This window comes from Conger conger, chromosome 16 (assembly GCF_963514075.1).
Source record: "Conger conger chromosome 16, fConCon1.1, whole genome shotgun sequence".
Lineage (NCBI taxonomy): Eukaryota > Metazoa > Chordata > Actinopteri > Anguilliformes > Congridae > Conger > Conger conger.
Genome location: NC_083775.1, coordinates 25,202,687 through 25,229,553, shown reverse-complemented (window position 1 = coordinate 25,229,553; position 26,867 = coordinate 25,202,687). Strand labels below are relative to the sequence as shown.

At 46.0% G+C, this 26,867-nt stretch overlaps 1 protein-coding gene across 1 annotated transcript; it reads left to right on the top strand.

Moving 5' to 3' along the window:
* Window positions 1–938: 938 nt before the first annotated feature.
* LOC133114547 (xylosyltransferase 1-like) lies at window positions 939–26,572 on the top strand. Its single transcript, XM_061224039.1, has 11 exons — window positions 939–1,246; window positions 8,982–9,447; window positions 10,937–11,109; window positions 11,641–11,843; window positions 13,788–13,868; window positions 14,044–14,260; window positions 14,571–14,747; window positions 17,039–17,307; window positions 19,828–20,023; window positions 20,322–20,655; window positions 23,095–26,572. Exons 1-11 carry the CDS (start codon window positions 971–973, stop codon window positions 23,415–23,417), a joined length of 2,715 nt encoding a protein of 904 aa, XP_061080023.1. The 5' UTR covers window positions 939–970; the 3' UTR covers window positions 23,418–26,572.
* The last annotated feature ends 295 nt before the right edge of the window (window positions 26,573–26,867 follow it).

The window sequence follows — 26,867 nt, the reverse complement described above, 5'->3', positions numbered from 1 at the left end:
TGCTTGTATTTTATTGCATGAAAAATTTAAACTGATAAAATATTCCTCTGGTTTCACTGTTTCATTTGGCAAAACCAAGAGATGTCTACAACCACACTGTAACCTAAAAGTGGCTAGCTATACACTTTTCAAATACAAAAACACAGAAAATAGAAAATTCTTATGTATTTGTTTGTGTGCTTGTTTATGGGAAACAATGTACAAAAAGATTGTGATTTTGAATTTGGAAATTTCCAATTATCGCTGTAATTGCTCAGACGGATTGGCGTACTGGTGTCAGACTAACTAGGGCTGAAAGCAGTTGGAGCCGTAAACAGTAGCAGCGGGTGGGGGCGGGGGTGCGCTTAAATGTAGTAGCCTAATGGCTAAAGGAAACGTTACAAGGAAAGAAAACACAGTCATTTAAGACCCAAGTGTCAGTTTCAAGGTTGGCATGGGGGGGCTGAAAAGGCCTCAAACTTGGACCAGCGGGACAGAAAATACTTCTAAAAGAGGAACACGGTTGAGAATAGCACAATGAACAGAGATTGTAAACGAGAGAACATTTTTATAAACCTGCTATTTGTCAGGGCATTTTTTTTATTGTAGCTGCTGGCGGCTTTATGCCAATTAATCCTGATGAGTCGGCTTGTTATGCAGTAATATGGCTCCAATAACTCACGGCAGCTTTTTATGGTCCAACTTGTAAATACTTTTTCAGTGCGTCAGAAAACACGAAATTACAGGAATATATCACCTCTGGACTACTGTGTCTATCATAGAACTTTGATGTAGCATATTGCAGTTCACACCGCTCACTCGCAGCCTCTACCACACGGAGGCGCTGTTCCCCACTCTAGCCACTCGTGCGCTCTCGCTTGTGCTTGCTTTCTGCAGCCACCCCTTCCCAACGACGCGCTTCTATCGTGGGTTTCGGTGGCTCTGCTTGCGATAGGCGCTCGGCGGTGCCACAGTAGCTGTAGCGTGAAAGATGGTCGGCGGTCCGTGCGGCCGCAAGCTGGCTCGCCGGTCACGGTCCACCTTGATAGCAGCGCTCACAGTCTTGCTGGTGCAGACGCTCATCGTGTGGAACTTCAGCAGCTTGGACACGCGGGAGGAGAGGGGGAGCGTCGGCTCAAACGCCAGAGAAAAGAGAGACCGGGTCGGGTCCCACAAAGCAGGCACCGGGTACCAGAAAATCGGGGTGCGGAGGCAGCATCACCAGCCTCTGCTTGGAAAGGGGTCGTTTAAACAGAAGCAGCAGTCGGTAAGACTTGTAGGCTATAACTGTCTGTCACCCGGGCTCTTCGGTTCACAAGCTTCTTTCTCACGCCAATACTGGGGCTGCATGGCAGGTAAAGACATTCATGAGTTTATTTTCTAGTGAGTTATTTTCATGCTCATGTTGAGAGCATTTCATGCGTTTGGTTCAGCATGAAACAGTTTCTCACTTACTCTTCAGGTGCGCTGTTACAGTAACGATGCCTTAGGCTATACATGGTCCCGTCTTGCTGTAAGTTTAAGCATCACGACTCGTTTTCCAGATGACATCGCAGGATGCACGTTTCAGTTTCAATATACAACATTATTCTGCTGCGTATGATTGAATGGTATGGTCTAGTGAACTTTCTTGATACTGTACCCTACGCACATGATATGAGCGCGAACACAGATGAGTGTTTTTATTTCATCTTATTGGGTCTAGGAAAGCATCTGCCAGAACTGAAGTAAGTCAAGAATACAGAAGTACCTGTATGTTTGGCTTAAGTGACAGCAGGCTTGCGCGCCTACTGTACATGCGACTTTTTCCATTTAAGCCAACGTCCAAATTAAATGCGTCTGGTGACGATGAAAATGCTTCATTTTCACTTTAGTGGAGAATAACAGCTGCTTCTTGCATGTTTATATTTATGAAGTGATGCTATACAGTGTTCTGTAATATCACCTGTTATCAATCTTTTAGATATCGCAATATTTTGCCATAATTTATATTTGGCAATCTTTTAAAAAAAATGTTATTAAGCTTAGATGGTGCACTGTTAAATTATAATTAAAGTTTTCTATGAGTAGATGTGAGATCACATGTAGGCGAGGCAACCCTATCACTGTTGATTCAAAGCTGACATGTTACTTTGAGGCTAACTCTGAAACCAATAGCTACGTAAAAAAACACGAAAACCATTGCATTCTTTAATATTATTCCTATCAATGTTTTGACGTGGAGAACGGAAACAAGAAAACAAACAATCTGAGGGGGCACATGCGATTGCGGACAGGGGATTCACACTGTAAGAAATGACACCCCTATTTACTCAAAGAAATTAAGCTAAGTTAGATGAAATTGATATAACACGTAATAGTATTCATATTATTCAATCAATCAATAATCAATATCAATAATATTATGATATATTTATTCAACAATAATACTTGTAATCTGTTACCGCAATTTTATTGGGTAGATATTTGGTATATTTTTTGCAGTGTACCTGTGCCACCTCAATTTCAGTTGGCAGGACGCCGCTGTATGCTCACCGCGTGGTAGATCTGATCGCGCGCCTAGTTGGCCCTGGGCAGTGGTTGGAACGCAGTTCCGAGTGCTTTTTAGTCCAGGTGAACGTTTGATATAACCGACATAATATTACAAACAGTTTACACAATATTGTTATGGAATTATCCGATGCTTAGCGGTGTGTGCAATTAGTTAATTGGAGATGATTGTGGCAGTGAGTGTGTGTAGTTTTTTGTGTGTCCTCTGTGTTTGTGCCACAATTATGTGGTTTCAGCATCCTCATGCGCGTGCAGGATGTCGTCGCACAGTGCAAGCTGCTCTGCCTCAACAAATTTGCTGTCTTTGTGGGTCGTTGCCATGGTGAACAAGGGTGACAACATTTAAAAACGGGCCTGCAGCTATGCGGTTATCCCCCCTCTCTCCCCATCGCTCTTTATCTCCTGCTATCCTCTCTCTCCCTCTTCCCCTCTCCTTTCTTTCATTCTCCCTCTTTCCCTCTCTGCTGATATGACTGATGTGGTGTGTGGGTGTGAACAGGGTCTTTAGGATTACACTCACACTCCTCTACATACTGCCAGTGTATCTCTCCTCATCTTCCCTCTGTTACTCTCTCTTCCCTTCTCTAAAGCTCTTGACATTTCTCTCCACTCTTTCTGTCTCACTTCCTCAATTTCCCTTACCCTCACATCAACGCATCTCTCTTTCTCTCTCTCACTCTCTCTCTCTCTCTTTTTCTACAGTACTGAAAACCCCAAGTCCAAGACCTAATGTAGAAAGCAGCAGTGTTTCATTGTGGTGTTGTTGGTGTGTTGTGGTGTGGTGTGGTATACTGGTTAAGGATTGGTTTTTAATTGGACGGTTGCAGGTTTGATAATCTGGATGGAGCTCCAGTCATGTATGTGTCATGGGGGATCTAAACCATGTAAGACTGTGTAATGGCATTTGTAAAACCACACAAACCCAGTCAAGTTCCTCTGGGTGTGGCAACCTGCTTCCCAAAAGTTCCCTGATCGGTTATACTGCTTCAGCGCATGGTCCGGCTTTAGAACATGGTCCAACGGTAAAGGATGTGCCAAAACTAAACTCTAGAGCGCCCCGTCTGGCCAGGGCTGAGCACTCTGCTGTGGCTGTAGTTGTTGGTTTATCTGGGAAGATAAAATGGCGGTTTCTGACTGTGAAAAATATGGAAAGATGGACTGGGTGCTGATGGGTGGAGGTGTTTATTGATGAGAGAAATACAGAGGCAACTAAAGCAGGGCTGTATAAATTGTATCTTATCTGCAATATCACCCAAAAGTTTAAAGGAAAGGCAAGTCTTTGAAGCTTAAAGTGAGCAAGTCAGCACAAGTTTCATTTTCCGCTGTTAGAAAATGAGGTCCAGATTCAGAGCAGTGTGCTATTAACTTTGCTCTGTACTTCAAACAGTATGTGAGTAAATCCACTTTTAGCCTTCCATGGGCCCCGGTTGAGGTGTTCATGTGAGAACTGTGATCATGGAAGATGCATATAAATTAAATCAGGCTTGATGAACCTATCTATAAAAGTGCTGTAATTCATTCTCAGTGGTTGCTTTAATGCAGGATTCTGTGTTTTTTATGCAGAAAAAAGAGGGGGGGAAATATACACTGCATTCTATTAATGTAGATATTCCGAGGTCTTTTTTTAAAGATTACAATGGGCAATGACCCAGACTTGAACCACAACAAAGTAATGACTCCTGTTTCTTTGAGCCAGTCTTCTTTTAATCTCTGATATTTGTGCTGCTTATTTGAGATTCAAAGAGCCTTAATGCGATGTCACCCTCTGCAGTAGTGAGCTTGCTCATCATGAATAAATGAAAATAGAAATCACTCCTAAGGTTTTTTAATATTATTTTTTTATTAATATTAATTATTATTATTTATTTTTTTATATTTTGTGGCAAATATGTTTTGATGGGAACAGCAAAAAATGATACATAGCTTATTTCTTGCAAATCCCAATTTTCTTTCTGCTTCTGGTGTCATTGTCAATTTACAGTATATATATACAGTACATTTATTGTGTCATTATTGTGAGTTGCCATATTTTGGCAGAAATAGTTTATCAGAACACAAGTCCTGCTGTCCACAGATGGGCTAGCCCTGCCGCTGGTTCATGTGTGGATAGTTTGTGATCCGGGGATTGTCGCCTTGTCGCATGTTCGCCATCTGAACATTTGATGCACATTTGATGTGAGGTGATAGGTGGGGTCCTGTGTGGGGTCTCACTTGGGCTCCGCAACCTGTTGATGGCAGAGCGTGGCCTCACCAACCCCAAAACAGGCTGAGCTAATATACTGTATGATATTGGTGACTCACTGATATGAGCCAGTCATTGTGTTTCACTGTGGCGAGCGAATCCGTTCTGTTCAAAAGAGTATGCGATTGACAGGTCATTACAGCCCTGCCATGTTCACAAAACATTGGTCTCCCATCTGCACTGAAAGCTCGTAAGCCCGTTACCCCACTCCTCATCGCTGCGGGCGGAGGTCTGGGAATGCAGTGCGTATCTGGAGCATAACCTCCCCCCATGGCAGCCCCTGGTCCCCACTGAGTCAGTACTGTGTGTGTGTGTGTGTGTGTGTGTGTGTGTGTATGTGTGTATGTGTGTATGTGTATGTGTGTATATGTGTATATGTGTATGTGTGTGTATATGTGTGTGTGTGTATATGTGTGTGTGTGTGTGTATGTGTATATGTGTATATGTGTGTGTATATATATGTGTATATGTGTATGTGTGTATGTGTGTGTATATATATATGTGTGTATGTGTGTGTATATATATATGTGTATATGTGTATGTGTGTATGTGTGTGTATATATATATGTGTGTATGTGCGTGTGTGTATGTGTGTGTATATATATGTGTGTATGTGCGTGTGTGTATGTGTGTGTATATATATATGTGTGTATGTGCGTGTGTGTATGTGTGTGTATATATATGTGTGTATGTGCGTGTGTGTGTATGTGTGTGTATATATATATGTGTGTATGTGCGTGTGTGTATGTGTGTGTATATATATGTGTGTATGTGCGTATGTGTGTGTATATATATGTGTGTATGTGCGTGTGTGTATGTGTGTGTATATATATGTGTGTATGTGTGTATGTGCGTGTGTGCGTGTGTGTATGTGTGTGTATATATATGTGTGTATGTGCGTGTGTGAGGATAGCCCACCCGCATGTCAGAATGAGGTCCATACTCATGGCTGTCACTCTCATTTGAGCAGTTTCATGCACATATTTGTAGAATGTATTTTATGGCAGAGGTCATTTCGCATGTACTGTTGATGTGTAGTTTCTCCCTGTCGCTTGCTCTCACTCTGCTGCCATGACTGATGCATGTGTGCGAACAGACTGCCTGCATTCCTCATCCCACACTCTCTGCCCCTTGTGTCAATCTCTCTCTCTCTCACCCCCCATCTCTCCCCATCTCTCTCTGTCTCTCTCCGTCTCTCTCTGTCTCTCTCCGTCTCTCTCTGTCTCTCTCCATCTCTCTCCATCTCTCTGTCTCTCACTGTCTCTCTCTGTCTCTATCTCTCTCCATCTCTCTCCGTCTGTCTCTCTCTCTCTCTCTCTCTCTCCATCTCTCTCTGTCTCTCTGACTGATGGGATATCCTGCTGAGTCACTGCAGGCTCTGTGCGGTCTTGATTTTGTGACAGATGTGCAGATGTGAGGTGTGTTTGCTTATTCTGGGAGGGGCATGGCCTCTGTGAGGGGCATTGTGTGTGTGTGTGTGTGTGTGTGTGTGTGTGTGTGTGTGTGTGTCGTGTGTGTGAGAGTGAGTGCATGGTTGTGTGTTCGTGTGTGTGTAGGCGTGTGTGTGTGTGTGTGTGTGTGTGAGATTGAGTGCATACATAGATGTTGGTGTGCGAGCATGTCTGTATGAGTGAGCATACGTATGTATGTATTGCGAGTGTGTGGGTGCGTTTGAAATGAACATATGGGTGTGTGAGTGTGTTTGAAATGAACATATGGGTGTGTGAGTGTGTTTGAAATGAACATATGGGTGTGTGCGTGTGTTTATGCTGGTCTGGGTCTGAGCTCGGGGATTGTTGTTTAACGGAAAGGCTCCTATTGATCTTTTTCTCTGTGGCAGGAGGAATGATCACTCCCAGCATGCACTGCACTGTCTGCTGAGCTTCGGGGTCCTTTCCATGATGCCAGACCAAAGCTCTGGGTGTTTATATAACTCTGAGGGGAGCAGGGCTAGTACGTGACCTTTGACCCTGTGTGGAGCATGTGTGTCCCTGCTGGAGTGTGACAGAGAGGATGTGTGGGTAGTGTGTGTGTGTGTGTGTGTGTGTGTGTGTGTGTGTGTGTGTGTGTGTGTGTGTGTGTGTGTGTGTGTGTGTGTGTAAGAGAGATGTGGAGTGTGCATGCGAGAGGGTGTGTGTGTGTTTCCTGTTTACATATGCTTTACACACTGTGGCTGTTTCTCAATACTAAGAACCAATACCAATAGCTGAGCTGAGTCATATAAATGTTTTAGTTAAAGGCTGCGCTTTATGCGTTGTAAGTCAGCTAAGATTTGAAGATTGTGACATATTTCTTGCTTCATTTTTATTCTTAGAGAGATTAGAAAGATTTTAACATTTATTGCAGAAATTGAAAACTAAATAAATAACTTAGTTGTAAGCTCACCTCGCCATCGCGCACCCTCGATAAAAGGGACGGATGAAAAACACATCCGGACATTTTATGTCTTGTTCTTGGTTGCTTGCATTGTTGAGTATTGGAGCCGTACTTGGGCTATGAAAGATGAGGTGAAACCAGTCGAGAACACAAGAACGGACAAGAACAGATATTGAGAATCACCCACAGTGTGTGTGGTTTTATTGCCATCTCCCTGCTAGGGAATCTGGCCTATCTTACTGTACATTACTGCATGTGCTGGTGTAAAGCCCATGTGGAAATTTGAAAGTGTGTTTGTATTTCTGCATGGAACTAAATGTAAACACACTGGGATGTGTGCACTGGGCTTGGCCTCATAAATTGAGTTGTGCGTGTGTGTGTGTGTTGGGGAGGCGAACGAGTGCATGCCTGTGACATACACAGAACAAGGCGAGCGGACCCCATTGCCTATCCTCAGGCCAGTCAGAAATGTCAAACACAAATAGCCTCATTCCTGGCATCCAGTCACAGAGCTGGAACTGCAACGGGCATGTGAGGCTGGGGTCAGAGCAGGGTGTCCAATCACAGACTGGGGTCAGAGCTGGGTCACCAATCACAGACTGGGGTCAGAGCTGGGTCATCAATCACAGACTGGGTTCAGAGTCGGGTCACCAATCACAGACTGGGGGGTCAGAACAGGGTGTCCAATCACAGATTGGGGGCTCACAGCAGGGTGTCCAATCGCATATGTGTGGTTAGCTGGAGCCCATTGAAGGTCTAAAGTACAGATGTTGAATCTTACACTGCTTATAACATGTCACTCTGGATGATAACCACACAGAGGACTCAATACACTCCTTTTCTGCACAAAGCACAGTTTTACATTATAAACTCCATGCCAGTGCCAACTGTGGCCAGTAGTTCCACAGGGTGATGCACACTTGGCCATTGCATGATGAGCGTGGGCATGTACAGTCACCACATTTATACAAAGAGAAAAATGAAGCCCAGAACCCTGGTACTGTAGTGGAGATGTGCAGTCTGTGTGCAGCGCTTCTACAGTCTGTGATACAGCAGGGAGGATGGCCAGTGTTGCAGGTAACACTTCAATTTCTCTTTATTTCTCTGTCTCTCTCATTCCTTGTATCTTCTTATTTATTTGCGGTGTGAGTGGATTGGTGTATCTGTCCAGGTGTCCACCAGGGTGAGGTTGACCTGCAAGCTGGGAAGGAGGGAATATTTATCTGTGTCCTGAATTTCATTGGTCGGTTGGCCGCACTCTGTAACCTGGGAGAGGCGCTGATTGGGGAATATAATCCTATACTTATATCCCAAGCCGGGAGAGACTGCATTCAGTTCAAGATCTCAGTCACTGTGTGTGCATGTCTGTCTGTGTGTGTGTTTGTTCTGGTGTGTATGTGTGTGTGTGTGTGCATGTCTAGGTTGCTGGAACCACACCACTGCAGTTATAGGTCGGCTGCTGCTATTACCAGCACCGTGTACTCAAAACCATAACCTGCAGCCCAACAGCTTTATGAAAACTCATACACACACACACACACACACACACACACACACACATGCGCACACACACGCAGACAGGCACACAGTAATTAGCACTGGGTTCAGGCCTGGATCTCTGTAAAGTTGCTTTGTGACGATAGCCTCTGTAAAAAGCGGTGTGAATTGAATTGAATTGAATTGAATTGAATTGAATTGAATTGAATTGAATTGAATTGAATTGAATTGAATTGAATTGAATTGAATTGAATTGAATTGAATTGAATTGAATTGAATTGAATTGAATTGAATTGACAAGCAGACACACACAGCTTTGTTTCCTCTCTCTCTGAAGGACAGCTTCCGGTCCCAGCGCCTGAGGGAGAAACCTCGCACCGACAGCAACAACAACGAGAACTCCGTGCCCAAAGACTTCGACACCATCGACAACAGCAACTTCGGCGCACGCTCTCAGCCCCACAAGCCCACGCCCAGGGGCGGGGCCCAGGAGGTCCCACCAATCCTGAGCAAGAGCTCCAACGAGGTCATCCAGTACGGCCGCGTCAAGGCGCGCGCGGTAAGGCTAAACCGCACCCACCACGGGGCGGAGCTGACCCCGCGGCCCCGCCCACAGCCCACGGCCGCGCCCGCGCTCCAGTACGAGATGCCGCCGCGATGCGAGATCAACGGCAAGGAGGTGATCTCCGCCCTCTCCCGCGCCAGGACCAGCGAGTGCCGGCAGCACATCGCCCACACGTACTGCCAGCACAAGGAGCGCACGCTGATGCCAGAGAGAGTCACCCGCTACTGCCCCCTGGAGGGTGAGTCTGCCCCTGCGTTTGGATGAGTTTCCCCTTACTCGCACACCAGTCTTATAATTCAGCTGTGGTGTAAAAGATCAGTGCTGTGGGTACCACCGGTCGTGTGAATAGCAACAGAAACATAAGTTGCATGAAGGTGTTGTTGAGCTGTGACCGCGGAATGCATACAATCATTCCACGGTCCAATATATTGGAAACAGGCTTCCTTCCACTTCTGGATTCTGTTTAAATCTTCTTGGATTCCTTTAGTATTTTTAGTAATCATAATCACATGATTACACAATCACACAATCACATAATCACACAATCCCTGCATCAAAATCATCTATTGCAGTCTGGGAAAATTAGGCAAATTAAAATAATGGTTACCTTTCTGTCTAGTGTAAAATTTAAATACAACCAATGTTGGCTTTCCGATGTAAAGTTCTTGCTCTGTCCTGGACGGTCATGTGCACCAGGATACCCCAGGACACCCTGTCTTGCAACTAGCAACACACATTTTAAAAATAGAGTGCAAATTGCAGCTGTTCTTGTATTTTAATGCATCTTCCCTGACTCATTTTCCCATATCATGTCATTAGGGAAAAACACACGGTTTCAGGACAAAATCTAGGCTGCCTGGAAACTGTGCCTAAGGGGAGATGGGCAGAGCATAAAATGTAGCTTTTGGGATACGGTTGGCCTTTTAAATTTAAATTACCCTCCTTGCCAGTAACAGCCTGGCTTGCCCTGTTTGGAAGCTTTTTCACGGCCAGGCAGGCAGCACACGGGCAGCCATTTTGACATATATATAAATACTCTCACATTATATTTATACACACACATATTTACAGAGCCACAAGTGGTTCCACGAGAGCCCTCATTTCCTCCAACTGTGGCCTCCGTGTGAAGCCTAGGGAACGTGGGCCTAGGGGTTTTTTCGGAGGTTTGGAAGATGATGCTCGTACTCACAGAGGGCTGGGTGGAGCTAGTTCAGAAAAGTCCTGTCAACTGTGCTTTTTTTGTGTGAAATTCCACACATTTCAGTGCACATATAAAACTTAGTAATGTATAATTTAAACATTGTATAAGACAACGGTCCTAAGCTGTTCGGGTTTATCCAGTAGCTTATGCATCAGGCATGTGTTTTTTAACTGTTGTGTCCACACTGTGAGGTGCTAATTTCAGTATTTTGAGGGTTTGGCAAGCAATGGCAACCCTCCAAACCCAGGCTTCATATATGCCAACACCAACCAGTCTTTCTATGCACTTGGCCATTCCTTTTAAGTAACTACTTTTCTTATTCTTTTTCTTCGATAATTTCTTCAATTTAATAAAAAAAAACATGAATATTGGAGACGTAAACATTTACCAGTGTAGCACCACTGCTTAGATGTTTATATTTTTTAAATGAGGAAGTATTAGTTTTAATCTAATGTCCTAGTTTTATCGTAGTTCTACTTTAAATCTAATCCTGGTCCCAGTGTAATCTTTCCCCTTCTATGCCCAGGGAAGGCCAGTGTGAATGTCCAGTGGGGGCAGGATTCTGCAGAGACCCCCCCGGCCACGCCTGTCCGAATCGCCTTTGTGCTGGTGGTCCATGGCCGTGCCACCCGTCAGGTCCAGCGCCTCTTCAAAGCCATATACCACTCCTCCCACTTCTACTACATACATGTAGACAAGGTAATATACCACTCCTCCCACCTCTACTACATACATGTAGACAAGGTAATATACCACTCCTCCCACTTCAGCTATCACATAGACAAGGTAATCTACCTCTGACTTCACCCAGTTCTGGTAAATAGACTAAATACTGTACATGTAGACAAGGTGCACTCTCTCTCTCCAGCTCAGAAAGGTCAGAGGTCAGAGAACCAATCTCGTAGGAGACTGAAGTCATACAGCCAATCACATCTGAGAGTGTTCTCTGGCTGCCTGGAGAATCTTTGAGTGTTAATATGAATGGGTTTTATCTTACATACGCGTGTGTGAACACTGGCACTCTCTCTCACACACACACACACAATTACATTTCTGTGGAAGATGACAGAGCTGTATGTGCAGTAAATAACACCTTTTCCTCCAGACCGCAGGTAGCCTGCAGCTTTTACCAATTTTTATTTTAGCTTTCATCGTCTGAACTGGATTGTGACCCCTCCCTCTCACGCCCTCCTTCCCCCCATGCCCCCCTCCTCCTTCTCTCCCCTGTAGCGCTCTAACTACCTGCACAGACAGATGGTGGCGCTGGCGAGTCTGTACCCAAACGTGCGTGTGACGCCCTGGCGCATGGCCACTATCTGGGGCGGGGCTAGCCTGCTCACCATGTACCTGCGCAGCATGGCAGACCTGCTGGCCATGACTGACTGGAGCTGGGACTTCTTCATCAACCTCAGCGCTGCAGACTACCCAATCAGGTGAGACCCTGATACAGGCTAACCAATCAGGGGAGACCCAGATACAGACTAACCAATCAGGAGAGACCCTGATACAGGCTAACCAATCAGGAGAGACCCTGCTACAGGCTAACTAATCAGGGGAGACCCTGATACAGACTAACCAATCAGGTGAGGCCCTCATACACACTAACTAATAAGGGGAGACCCTAATACAGGCTAACCAATAAGGAGAGACCCTGATACAGGCTAACCAATCAGGTGAGACCCTGTGTGTAATTTTGTGTAAATGTGTGTGCGTCTGTGTAATTGTGTGTATTTGTGTGTGTGTGTCACTGTCAGTGTGGAGCAGACGTGTGTGTGGGTGGGCTACATGCACACATTTGCGTGTGGAATGCGTGGGGGGCTTGTGTACATATGTGTGCATTGCTGTACAGCAGGAAGTTGACTACTGGTGTGTCAGATACGTATTTCATTTGCATCTGAAGCACATTTGGAGGAGAAATGAGGGGGAGGGAAAGGGAGATGGGGAAGAGAGATGATGGATAGAGAGGGAGAGGCAGATAGGGGAGGAGAGAAAAGGAGGCAGAGAGAAGTGTGTGCAGTGTGTGGGTGTGCGTGTGTGTGTGTGCATTGTGTGCGTGTGTGTGTCTGTGCAGTGTGTGTGTGCGTGTGTGTGTGTGTGCGTGTGTGGTGCTTACATGTGTGTGTGTGTGTTTGTGCAGTGTGTGTGTGTGTGTGTGGGTGTGTGTGTATGTATGTGTGTGTGCATTGTGTGCGCATGTGTGTTAGTGCAGTGTGCGTGTGTGTGTGTGTGTGTGTGTGCGCAGTGTGCGCTCGTGTGTGGTGCTTACGTGTGTGTGTGTGCGTGCAGTGTGTGTGTGTGTGCGCGCGCATGTGGTGCTTACGTGTGTGTGCACAGTGTGCGTGCTCTTTGAGGCATGAGTTGTTGAGTGTGGTCGCAGGGCCTCGTTCTCAGACAGGAAGTGTAACAGAAAGTGGACTGATGTTCACGCACGTATGTTCTTGGATATCCGCCGTGGCCCCGCCGTTGCCACGGTGCCTGCAGTTTGTCACGTGGGTCTCTGTCCACAGTGGGTGGCAGTGCTGAGTGGCGATAGTGCCAGGCAGCAGAATAATCTTTCCTCATTATTGTCATAATCGCCATCAGCAGCATGTAGAGTGCAGACATGTTTCCTGTGCATTTGTGCAGTGCCGGTATTGTTGCTGAGCTGTGCAGTGCAGTGGCGGGGGGTTGGGCTGGCTGAGCTCTCTCGGTTTGTCTGGTGTCTGGGGAAGTGCGTAGCTAACCGCCGTAAACGCACACAAAGGGGGTTATTAAAAACGGGCTGAGGGTGAAGGATGTTCCTCTCTTTCAACCTCCCTCTTATCTCCTAATGAGTTTATGTAATGGAGATGAAGGTTTATTTTACTCCACGGCGTGTGTGTGTGGGTGTATGTGTGTATGCGGGTGCTGTGTGCTGTGTGTGTGTGTGCTTATGTGTGTGTGAGTATGTGTGTGTGTGCGCTGTGCTTATATGTGTGTGTGCAGTATGTGTGTGCGCTGTGCTTATGTGTGTGTGCAGTGCAGCGTGTGTGTATGTGGGTGGTGTCTGCAGTGTGTGTGTGCTGTGCTTGTGTGTGCAGCGCTTATGTGTGTGTCTGTGTGTGTGTCTGCTCTGCTGATGCGTGTGTTCGTATGCGTGTGTGTGTGTGCGTGCACTGTGCTTCTGCGTGTGTGTTTGTATGTGTGTGTTTGTACGTGTCTGTGCTGTGCCTATGCATGTGTGTGCAGGTGTTTGTGTGTGTGTATCTCTGTGTGTTTGTGTATTCTGTATATGCTTCCTCAGACTGATGCTCTGGTCTCTCTCTCTCTCTCTCTCTCTCTCTCTCTGTCTCTCTCTCTCTCTCTCTCTCTCTCTCTCTCTCTCTCTCTCTGTCTCTCTCTCTCTCTCTCTCTCTCAGGACCAATGAGCAGCTGGTGTCTTTCCTATCACGGCACCAGGGCATGAACTTCATCAAATCACACGGCCGGGACAATGCCCGGTGAGCCCCTCCCCAAACCACCACCCCACCCCACCCCTCCCACCCCCCGTCATGAGTCCTATTGGACGACATTCAGCTCACTTCAGATGCTCAGACTGAAACTACTCTGCAGTTTCTGTGTGCATGTGTGTATATGTATGTACATGTGTGTGTGTGTGTGTGTGTGTGTGTGCAGGTTTATCCGTAAGCAGGGTCTGGATCGGCTCTTCCTGGAGTGCGACACCCATATGTGGCGACTGGGAGACCGGCGGATCCCTGAGGGCATGGCCATAGATGGCGGCTCTGATTGGTTCCTGCTCAGCCGCACGTTTGTGGACTATGTGGTCAACTCCCAGGACGACCTGGTCACCAGCATGAAGCGGTTCTACGCCTACACTCTGCTGCCGGCCGAGGTGAGCCCAGAGTAGATGAGAGTTCAGAGTCTCCCTCCCTCTCCTTCTCTCTCCGTCCGTCTTCCTTCCCTTCTTCCTCTCACATTTGAAAGAGAAAAATGGGAAAGGTTAAAATTACCTGTCACTCACTCTGCCTGTGCTAGTAAGGGGGACAGCGAGTATAGGGGGACACCAAACTTAATTTCCTCTCTCACTCTCTCCCTCTCTGTCTCTCTCTCACTCTCTCACTCTGTCACACTCTCCCTTTCTGTCTCTCACTCTCTCCCTCTCTCTCACTCTCTCTTTCTCTCTCTCTCTCTCCCTCTCTCAGTCGTTCTTCCACACGGTGTTGGGGAACAGTCCTCACTGTGAGAAGGTTGTGGATAATAACCTGCGCATCACTAACTGGAACCGCAAGCTGGGCTGTAAGTGCCAGTACAAGCACATCGTGGACTGGTGCGGCTGCTCTCCCAACGACTTCAAGCCGCCCGACTTCCCCCGCTTCCAGGTGAGCCGCGAGCCGCGAGCCGCCCGTCTACCCAGAGCGCGTTTCAGCCCGCGCCTTTATTCAGCTTCATGGAAAGGTCATGTTTGCCAATGCAAGATGAAACACAAAGGGCCAGATTCACTGACACTGATTGAGATTAGCCCTGGACTAAAGTCTCCATTCAAAATGGAATCTGTGTCCGTGGGGAAAAAAAAGCCAAAATGTTAATCCAATACGTCAGCATATGTCATTTTCATTGAAAGGATTCCAGGCACAGCCACAACACAGATAATTGTGTTCACGCTGGCTTTGCATTCCCTTTGCGTTGCGTTTGCGTTGAGTTCGTGTTTCCAGCCTATCATTATGGACGGCCTCTCGACTGCCTCCAGGCTTGCCTTGTCATAAGTAGTCAAGCGCACCCACGTGACTCACTGCTAAAACGAGCTCGCCCGATCCCGAAACAGGACGCTCTAAAATGGGATCCTGGAAAGTGGGGGGGGGGCATAATTCCCGATCATTTTCCTGGCCTGGCGCATCACATACCCCGTGGTTAATTCCAGCTGTCAATGCAACAGTCATCCCCAGAATAGGCTGGTGCGCAGAGCATTTAGACACTCAACCAACATTAAAAACATTGAAAAAATGACATCAAAAACTATTGATGGCAAGCTCAGCACTTTCTGGTAGACCTCCTGGGTGAATATGCCATATGGACAGGGCTGTTATTATCTGTACAGTGTTCATAAATATATGTCTTACCATGGTTCATATTTCATGCCTTACTGTGGGCTTTTTCTCCTAAAAGCGCTTTTATGTTCGGAAATCACCTGTGAGATCTGTGGGGTTAGACTGATATTAGCGTCGCATCAAACTTCTTCGTGTTGGTAACACAAACCCGTAAATCAAGATTATTTTCTGGGTAATTTCGACAACACTGGCGGTTCTTTTGGCGCCACAGGTGTCCGCTTTGACCAAGTGCTTTCCCTGGGGCCCAGTCATTTCAGTGGGTAACTAAGTGTGTGCGTGTGTGTGTGTCTGAAGGTGGGTGTGTGTTAAGTACAAGCCATCACTGTGGCCATTTTTCCCGCCCTGAATGAGTGTGTTTGTGTGTGGAAGTGTGCGATGACGCCGTGTTTCTGGTGGACTGAGGCTGCACAGGTCTTTATTATCCTCCACATCAGGGACCCGTGGAATGGCGCTCCTGTAAAATAACTCCATTAAATTATGCTGAATTCGCACCCCGCCCGGCTACACAAGAGGGGTGCTGTTTGTGTCCCGGCTGAAAGAGGCTAACAGACCGTCTGTTGAGCTGCTGCTTGCTGACTTGTGGCTGTACTGGAAAACACACAGGACAGAAACAGCCTTATCCCCCCCACTCAAAAATACTCCCTCACACACACATTCACTAATTCCTACACGGATCACCTGATATGGGTGTAAATACCCTCAAATTATAAATGGGATAGCCTGCACTTTAACCTGAGTCGTCGTTTAATTTCAAATCAAATGTGTTGGAGTACGGAGCCAAAAGAACAGAAATTGTACCACTGTCCCAATACTTACGGACTTCACTGTAGACATACACAGCTACTGGGCTTTTTCAGCACATGAATAACCCTTCATCACCATGAGTGTAGAGACAGAAATATGATAGACTCGTTAGTGGGGGGAGTGAGGTGAGAGCTCAGCTTTTGATTTCCTTTCTACCCTGTACTTTTCTGCAGGCTTTTCGAAGACCCTAATCACAGAAACTGACATTAATCTTTTGTTGTTTTGAGCATTTTGATCTCTGGCTGGGTTCACCACCAACTATTTTGGATTTTCTACCGCTTGATGAATTGACTCTATGACCACAGATGAATTTAGATGGCGCCCTCCTCTTATTTCAGCCTGCTGACTGTCGCCGTGTACTGAGAGAGAGGGGGTGTGGGTGAGAAAGAGATAGAGAGAGATAGAGGGAGACTGAGAGAGGGAGAGTGAGAGAGCCATGGAGAGATTGAGCCTACATGCCAGCCCTGCTATGTATCGGGGTTAGCACAACTGTAGGGTGGGACTCACAGTAATGCCGTATATACAGTTAAGGGAGTAAAGATCTCTTTCTCACATCTATATACTGACCTCCCTCCTCTCCCTGAACACATCGCCTCGTCTTTCTTTATATTTATAGGGTTTTAGCTCATAAAACATGTTTATGACCAGCATGTATTGCCCTCCCCTTTCTTTTAGCAAAATAGGAAAAGGTCAGATTTTGAACAAAAAAGAAAATGTATGGAATTTTAAAAATAATTCTCTCCCCCTCCTCTCCGGTGCAGCAAGCTGCCCGGCCCACGTTTTTCGGGAGGAAATTCGAGGCAGTCATCAGTCAGGAGGTGATAAACCAGCTGGATGGCTTCCTGTTCGGCAGTTGGCCGGCGGACACGCCGGGGCTGTCGGCGTACTGGGAGAACGTGTACGACGAGCCGGACGGCACGGCCAGCCTGACGGACACCCAGCTGACCCACTACCACGCCTTCGCCCGGCTGGGCCTGTCCCGCGCTGCCAAAATGGCCGCCGCCCAACCCATTGACGGCAGCGACTGCAGGTCAGTTTTCTTTTCTTTTGTCTTTTTTCCTGGCCAAAATGGCTTAAATAATTTAGGATAAAACAAGTAAAACAAGTCCATACAGTGTCCATTGCATCGCCGATAAGCAGTTTAACATTTTCTAAAGGTCTCAGGGTATTGAGCTTCATTTTCGCTTGTAGCTTCTTCCATGCTGAGGGCGCAGCATAACTGAAAGCTAAATGCTCTGATACTCCACCACCCTGTCCCTGCCCGGGCAGGCATTCTCTAGGGCTGTTTACATGCGGGATGAGTGCAATGAGTGCCCAGCATGGCTTTGGGGGCCACAGTCCTGCAGGTGTTTCCTCTAACCCTACACTACATTACCTGATATCTTTCATTATTTTACCTCCTTGGTTCAGGGAGTAGGTTCATTCGTGAGATCAGGTGCACAGTTGGAGCAAATACGTACATGCAGGCACTGCGACCCTCGGGACATGGAGTTGAGTAGCTGTGATTTACACTCTGCCTCGGGTGCAAAACAGGGGCTGATCTTTTTCGGGATTTTGTATCGAATTCTGCTGTTCTTAAATCAGCTCAATAACATCTTGATCTGACGTTTGTGTAAGCACCAGCTATAGCTGCAGACTGCAACTGTATCCTAAAGATTTCACTGCGGAGTGATCAAACAGGTGTGGAACAGCATAGTTTATAGAGCTCTTAGAAAACTAAAACAGGTAATTGGTTGGAACAAAAACCAGCAAGCAGGTGATACCTCCATGACCACAGTTGTGTGTACCCCTGGTCTGCCGCAATTAAATGGTAGCACTCAGGCACAATACCTGTGTGCAGGTACAGTTCCATTCAAGCATCTGCCTGCAACAGCTACATCTACAGTCAAACTGGGTCACCACTGGGCAGCCTCACTCAGGTCAAATACCTGCACACAGTGCAGTGCAGTCAGGCCCCGGTACCTGTGTGGCCAGGGATCACAGGGCAGAAGGCACAGGGAAGCCCTAGGATTCAGCCATTTTGGCCAAACCCAAACCACTGCAACCTGGTTAGTCTGTTACATCTGCTTCTGCTAATGAGCACTGAAGAGAGAGAGAGTGTGTGTGTGTGTGTGTGTGTGTGTTTGGGAAAGCTCAGTGTGAAATATGAAAGTTTTGTGGAGGGGCCAGTATAGGGGTGGGGATGTTTTCTGTGTGTTTTGGGAATGTGGGGGGAACAGGCTCGTATCTGTATTTTGTAGGCCGTTACTTTTAAGAGCGGTGGTGGGGGTGAATGGGGGCTCTGTGTCTTCCCCCAGGGGAGTGGAAGGGTAAATGTTTGCTGTTAGGTGATGGCCTGAATCACCTAATGATGCAGGGCCTGTCTGTACGTCTTTCTGTCTGTCCTCTATGCAAACTAGCCTGTACTGCAGCCGGCCAACACACTGTGGGCTAGTCTCCGCAGGGCAGGAAACATGTCTGTGCTTGTGTGTGTGTGTGTGAGTGTGCGCATGTATGTGTCTGTGTGTGCGTGTTTCTGTGCGTATGTGTTGGTTTATGTGTGTGTGGAAACTAGCTCTGTGGGCCTCCATTGAATAGTGAAGCAGAAGTGAATGTAGCCGTGGCTGAAACCGGCTGACTACTGCGAATATTCATTCTACAGTCTGTTCACAGATGGCCAGGGAGCAGATTCCACTAAATGGCACCGAATGTGGTTCAGTGAGCACATAAAATCTGGGGACAGCTTTTGATTGGACAAATGATTCAATGGAAATAAGTGCTGTGGGATGGATCTGTTATCAGGTGAAAATTACTGACAGTACCAGGCCATGCCATTCCACCATCCCACCATCTGTAGGGTATAGACTGGAAGTGGTGTCTGTGGTTATCTCATTTGCGTCCCTGCTGGAAAGTTATGTGATAGACAGTCATTTGGTTTGTGCATTAGCACGACAGTGTTCACTGTTCCTGTGACAGGGTGATTAGGGTGCTGTACATTAGCATTAGCATGGCAGTCTTCACTGTTCCTGTGACAGAGTGTTTAGGGTGCTGTTCATTCGCATTAACATAGCAGTGTTCACTGTTCCTGTGACAGAGTGATTAGGGTGCTGTATATTAGCATTAGCATGGCAGTGTTCACCATTCTCTACATCAAACCTGGGTGAAATTCGTAATTGTTTTGAATTCAGTTACTTTTCTGTGCTCGGTTGATTTTGCCTGGTGCAATTCAGCCAACCAAGGTTGGGTTTGTACTTTTTGAGAGTATTTCAAGGGTTCCAATACAATACAGGGATCGCAGGGCAGAAGGCACAGGGAAGCCTGAGATTCAGCCATTTTGGCCAAACCAGCAAACCCAAACCGTAGCAGCCTGGTTAGTCTGTTACATCTGCTTCTGCTAATGAGCACTGAAGAGACAACAAGCTTAGTAAAGTGTAGAAAAGTATTAGCTCTACATTAGAATTAGCTGTTCCTGGATTTAACTCATTAAAAGATCTGTTCAAGCCAGTTAAGTCTAACATCTCAAAATGCTCTGGGCATTGGCTAATTGTTTCTCTCCGTTTGCCTCCCACAGGTATGTCCCCATTGGCCAGCCCGTGGCGGTGCACCTGTACTTCCTGTCAGATGTCTTCCAGGGTTATCTGGTCAAGCATCACGCCACCAATCTGGCAACAGGCCGGCAGGAGACGCTGGAGACGTGGGCCGCCCCAAAAACGGCCTTCAAGCTCGCTGACCCACCCAGCGCCTTCAGCCGGCTAGACTTTGCCCAGGTAATGCAGTACACGTATGGTTTCTACACTGTGTTGTATACTGCATGCATGGTTGAAAACCCCATCTTGTGAAAAGCATTGGAAATGACCATATGCTATAAATGCCGTGATACATCGCATTTGGATTTGTTTTCACGCTAATTTATGTTTAAATGTATCTGTCCCGACATTAAATAATAATAATAAATAAATGCCAGTACTTCCCTGCGTAAATGAATGGCAGATGTTTATGAATACCCTCCCACAGAATATTTCTCTAAATCCCCATTGGTGTGGGTTTTCCCTCTTCCTCCTGCAGATTGGGACGGATTGGGATGGCAAGGAGCGGATTTTCCGAAACTTCGGGAACCTGTTGGGCCCCATGGACGAGCCGGTGGCGATGCAGAGGTGGAGCAAAGGCTCGAACGTCACCATGACGGTGGTGTGGGTCGACCCCACCAACGTGATCGCAGCCACGTACGACATCCTGATCGAGGGCAACGCCGAGTTCACGCACTACCGGCCGCCGCTCAACCTGCCTCTGCGGCCGGGCGTCTGGACTGTGCGCACGCTGTACCACTGGAGCCAGGTGGCCGAAACGCGCTTCCTCGTCACGCCACACGCCTACAGCCAGCGCCAGCCTCTACGCCAGGGTGAGCCGCACACGTCAACCTGCACGCTTTACACGCTCTACACGCCAGGCTACGCTGCATCGATTGCAAAGGATTTGCAACGAAATATTGAATATGATGACTTTATGTGGGTCATTTCACAGTAATGTCAACCTGAACATGAAAAAATAAACGTGCTTACTTCCAAATTAAATTTATTATGTCCCAAACAGTCAGTTGTGACCATTTTGAAATCTGATAAAATGTTGGCTAACAACAGGAAAATGCTTAAAAATGTATATGGTTTTCTCAATGTCTAAACTGACATTCAGGGCAGCACGGATGGTGCAGTGGGTAGCTAAGATCAAAGAAGTCCTGGGTTCAAATCCCTGTCGGCGGGGCCTCTCTGTGCGGAGTTTGCATGTTCTCCCCGTGTCTGCGTGGGTTTCCTCCGGGTACTCTGGTTTCCTCCCACAGTCCAAAGACATGCAGGTTAGGCTGATTGGAGAGTCTAAATTGCCTGTAGGTATGAGTGTGTCAGTGAATGGTGTGTGTGCCCTGCGATGGACTGGCGACCTGTCCAGGGTGTATTCCTGCCTTTCGCCCAATGTATGCTGGGATAGGCTCCAGCCCTCCTGTTCAGGATAAGCGGGTTAAGATAATTAATGAATGAATGAATGATAAACTGACATTCAGACCCATTTCAGATGACAACAAATGTGTTAGGATAAAATTTAATTGGGAAGTAGTTCATCAAACAATGTGCATTTCAGACATGTCACATCCATAACGCTGGCATCTCCTCATATAAATCAAAATGAAGATATAAATATTTTCAAAATTGCTATTTATATTTTCAGCCAAGCCTCCTGAATTTCATGGATATTTTAGAAAGTGTATAGTCTCCCCAAAATACCTATCTTTTTGTGTCACATCCATAACACAAGTTATTTGTCACATTTTTTCTGGCTTAACAATATTTAAAAAGATTGTTTTGGCGCTTCCTCTCAGCCAAGTGGGTGCTATGATAATATGCCTTAACATTTTTTATGATGTAAGAAGAGTAATTTTTCTGAGGGATTTTGTTTGTCATTTTGTGTCCAAATGTCACATCCATAACGCTGGTATTGCCTATTTCAGTTTGTCCGATTACTTTTGGTCCCCTAAAATTGGGGGGACTGTGTATAAAAGGGGCTGTAGTTCCAACAAGGTTCGCCGGATATGGATGTTAATTGAAGCTGGAAGTCTGCACTTTAACCACATAGTGCATGTTTTATTTAAACTGTTTGTTTGCTGCAGTACAGAGCGAAAACTACCAAAATGTGTCACTGTCCAAATACTTACGGACTGCATTGCATACTCCTCTAGTACTGTGTGCCCTGTAGGGTTTAAAATAGCTACTGACTCATGGGGGTTCATGTATTTAGCTACAGAGCTCCCTGTGGGTGACAATGCGGTAACGCAACAGCAATGTTGGAGATTCCTAAGGCAGAGGGGTGGGGGAAGACGGGAGGCTTTTTTTTCCCTAGAGGCAGATATGGGTAATTTCAGAAGCCAACTCTGTTGCAGTAAAAAAAAGTAGCCCATTAAACATGAAGGTAACAATCCTGCGGCTACAAAGCCACTTTTATGAGGCAGTCTCATTCTCGCCTCCGGCAGCGTCCACTTCATTACAAAACGCATGCCCGAGTTTCTGTTCTTGTGCGCGGGGCACATGTGCCCTTCCTACTGGGCCTGGGTACAATTTCAGGAAACGGTGTCAAATCGCTGCAGTCGACACAAAACGGTGCCCTCAATAAATCTTCCCGCCAAGATCGGCAGCAACTGCTGACAGACAGCTCCTGCACCGACCGCAGACGGAGCATCCGGAACATTCTTCCCCTCAGCCTGCTGTTTAATTATATCGGCCGTGAAATGTTTTCACGCTCATGAATTTCATGAGGATGGTAATGAGACATTTCTCAGTATATATTGCTTTATCCAGGAGTTTGTCAGTATTTTAAGTTGGCTTTGATAACGGTTATTGTTGGTGAAATTAACAGCCGAGGTCTGAACTATTCAGCCGGTGAAAGGATGTCTGATTAGAAGATGTTTTTGTTAAGGCGGAGCTCCTCAGCTGCCGTCAGGGCTCTCTGTGGCTCCTGTTTGGGGCAGAGAGCGGGCCTGGAAACTGCCCCACGCTCAGGGCGTGAGGGTAACAGTGATTCCTCTACAGGCCCCACACCTCTCCTCTCTCCTTACCTCCATCTCCTCTCCTACGTTTCTCCTGCCTCTGTCCACCATGATGTTACTGTGTAGTGTTGTTTTTTTGTGTCCTTACGGATCCATGGCAATAGTTTTTAACAATCTATTTAGCACCTGAAGCTTGCTCTGGAAAGGTACTATATACTGCAAGTAAAGTAAGAAAACCCTGTCTCACACGTACAGCGCGTTGGGGCTCTCCCTTTTCGCATTGTATAACGCTTGCTCTCGGTTTTGCAGAGGATGCCGTGCGGTTGCACAGCGGTCCGGCGAAGAACAGCTACATGGAGCAGAGCTTCCACGGGCTGAACCCCGTGCTGAAGATACCGGTGCACCTGGCGCAGGTGGAGGCGGCCGAGCGCCACGCCCGGCTGACGGGGGCCGAGCTGGAGGCCTGGGTGGACGGCCTGGTGGGAGAGATGTGGGTCGGGGCGGGGGTGTGCGCCGTGGGGCCCGGCTCCTGCCCCGCCCTGCCGCACTGCAGAGACACCCGCTGGAGCTCCCTCAGCCCCGACCCCAAGTCCCAGCTGGGCCCGCCCACGGCGAACGGCCGAATCAGGTAGCACCCCTGCTGGCCTGGAGGACGTATTACGACACGACCGTGTTGCTTTTATAGCACAATAATTTATTCAACCTTCTGCCACCATCTCAAAAAAAAAAAAAAGACCTAAATATCTTTCCATTTAACATAATTTTCTTTATTTATTATCCTTTACTTTACCAGGTGAGTCCCATTGAGATCTCAGTCTCTTTTTCAAGGGATCCCTGGCCAAGAGATGCAAGCAGATAAAAGGCATACAGAAATACAGGAATAATCAAATCTGTTTCAAGAAATTGCTCGGTAAGACCCAGGTAGCCCTGTGTCTGCTGGACTTCCTGTCTCCGCTGGACTTCCTGTCTGCGATGGACTACATGCCGGCTTGCTGCTTCGCTCCAAACGCAGCAGCCTGACCGAGAGCCAGTATTTCTGGGCATCGGTCCAGCGACCCGTGTGAGCTGCAGGCCTGGAGCGATTTGTGGCAGGTGTAAGGCGGGAGGACTGGGGTACAGGGCTACGGGGTCCGCACCCTGTGGCCTCTTTAATCTCACCCCAAATCTTGACCATGCTGTTGTTACCTACCCCACCTTTCAACAGGTGCACTATGCATACGGAACACCGCTTCACTGCAGAAAAATCTGGGGTTTTTTTTAAAGTACTTGTTTGAGTGGTTAAGAATGACTATTCAAGAAGGACTTGCTGAAATGTTATTTCCTTTAGAAGGAGAAGTGGAGCGATGCATTCTGAGCTTTCTATGAGGTGAAACGAAGAAAGATTTTTCTAATCCACCCGTTCATTGTCATTGAAACAGAGACCTTCAGCAGAATAGATACCTCATTGTAAAGGTTCGGGTCAGCGTGTTACAGCTTTGATTTTTAGTAGTTAAACTGAGCTCAGTGTGCTCTAAATTTGAGGTCAGCTGAAACAGTCAAATCCTTGAGCCTTTTTTATGAGCGGTATACAGAGAGTCATAAGTGAGTGAGCTATTTATTTATAAGATTATATAACTAGATATTTTAGTCAATGACTAAAGGCTACATGCTGCTTTTGCAGCTGGTGAATCTTTTTTTATATGTGAACAAGCTGCCTTTATTTACAAAGGCCATTGCCCCAAACCTGTACCTTTAATCACAGCAGCTACCAGCTCTGGTGTGCTTCTGCAACAGTCACAGTTTAAAGGTGCAATAGGTCATTTCGGACTTCTAATGGTCAAGAGAGGAATAGCCACAAACACCTTCAAACCACAACACTGTTTATCCCTCCCCCTTCTCTGAAAACACGCTGATGTTGACTGTGGCAATTAGAACCAATTTTCAACCAATGAGCTTGAATTATTGTACATTTATACAGTGTTGGGCTGTCAGCTTTATAATTTGAAACCCAAATTTAAGGACTATAAACACAGGCAGAGGGTGAGTCAACATTTTCAGTGAGGGATTTACAGTAGTCTTGTAACAATGTTTTAACACAAAAAATCTTACCTATTGTACCTTTAAATAATAAAACGTAACTTTATTATTGATTTTGTTTGGGGGGGAGGGGGGGGAGGAAACTGGTAGACAACCCACAGGTGTGTGGTAGCTGTCACTTCAACTGGTGTGAGTGCTGATCTGCTCTGTTCTTGGCTTGTATGGGTCTGGACACACACAGGGGCAGTTTAATTAGCAGTGCAAAGCAGTGCATGAATTGTAATAATAGCGATGGAATGAGTAGTCCACAGCTGGGTGGTAATGAGTCCATTTCACCTAGATCTGGACTTCATCTCCCATCATCCTCTGTGGCTTTTGGGAGTGTGGAAGAATACTGGAACATGTCACATGACAAGGAAGCTTTTGTCTCACCTGACTTTACATGCAGCACAAAAGAGATATTTTTTTTACATTTAGCTGACGCACTTATCCCATACCCATGCATATGGAATCTGAAATTGGATATGGAATATCCAATATGGAATCAGATTGAGTAGGGTATAACATAAGTACCCTGTCTGGGAAGTGAACTTAAAGTTATAAACCCAATTCCCTAATACCACACTGCTTCTCACCTGGCCATAGCAATATTCATAATATAGATCAGATGTATGGCAATCTGTGCACAGCTACAGTATTTGCAATTATCTGATCTGGTGATGGCAGGAACATAAATCTGATCATTTTATGTCGGGTTGTCCACTGCACACAAGGAGAAATGAGCAGAAATTAATTTTCTTGATCTTTGTTCAAAGAAATATTGAACTTTTGATTCACCTTTACTATAATGTACAGAAAAGAGCAAATCGCATTTGCTAAAGCTTTTTCAGGTTGGCTGATGCATGCAAGTGAACCTGATGCTTGTTTCGTACATTATAATAAAGGCAAATCCATAGGCAAATAATTAATTTCTGCTTCTACCTGTGTGTGGTGGACAATTCCTACATTGGAATATAATATATAATATTTATATTCATATTTACAGTGATTTAGCCCAGTCCAGTGTCGGTATTCTCTCTCTCTGTAGCCATAAAACACATTCCTTCATATATTGTTTATTTAAACAAAACAGTGGAAAATGTTTCACTGTGTTTTAGAAAAAAGTCATAGTATGAAGAGGAATATGGAATATATATTTAATATATACACAGATATGGCATATAATGCAAACCATATAAGCTATTACCACTTTCATGTCAGCTAGTGCATATGCTGTAAAATAATCGGTACGTGTAATGAAGAAAAACATGAAATAGGGTATAATTGATATGTTTTGTAAGATTGGATGCATATTTTGTAAGTGAAATAACTATTTTGTTAAAAAATAACATGAGGAAAATGTACATGAGTATTTTGTAATGGATTTAAAAAATAATATATTGTAAATATGAAATTATAAGTAAAGAAAGGAAACACTGGGTCGCTACTAGCTGGAAAATGAATGGTCATTTGCAGATCTTTTCAGGGGTGTGTGGTGATGGAGCTCAGCTCTCTGCTGGAATGCGTTGCTGGACGACCATCGCACAGCTTTTTCCCGATCCTGCCTTTCAAAGGTCAGGCCCGTGCCTTAACGTGTCCCTCACAAGTGGAACTTCCTTCGTTTTCTGCTGTCTGTCTGTGAACAAAGCGGTCTACTTAGAAAAACCAAAACTTACTATGTTATTTTTTGTGTGTGACTGTTGAATTTTTAAATAAAAAAATTGTATATGTAGTAGTCGTTGTTTTACTGAAATGCCCTGAAAGGAGAAGATGTATTACACGAAGCAGTATTGCTTTTGTCGCAGGAATGCCTTGTGCCTGAGGGACTAAAAGAAAATGGCAATGTGCCATTATTTATACGTTTGAAAGCCGGTACATTATCATTTCTGTCACCTTCCCAACACTGAGATGAGATCTGATTACCATATTTTTTAATATACACTGTTAAACTTCATAAAAAGGTTTAAACACATAAATTCCTGAATGTGGAAATTGTTCATTTGTTTTACCCTCATCTGTGGTGTCCT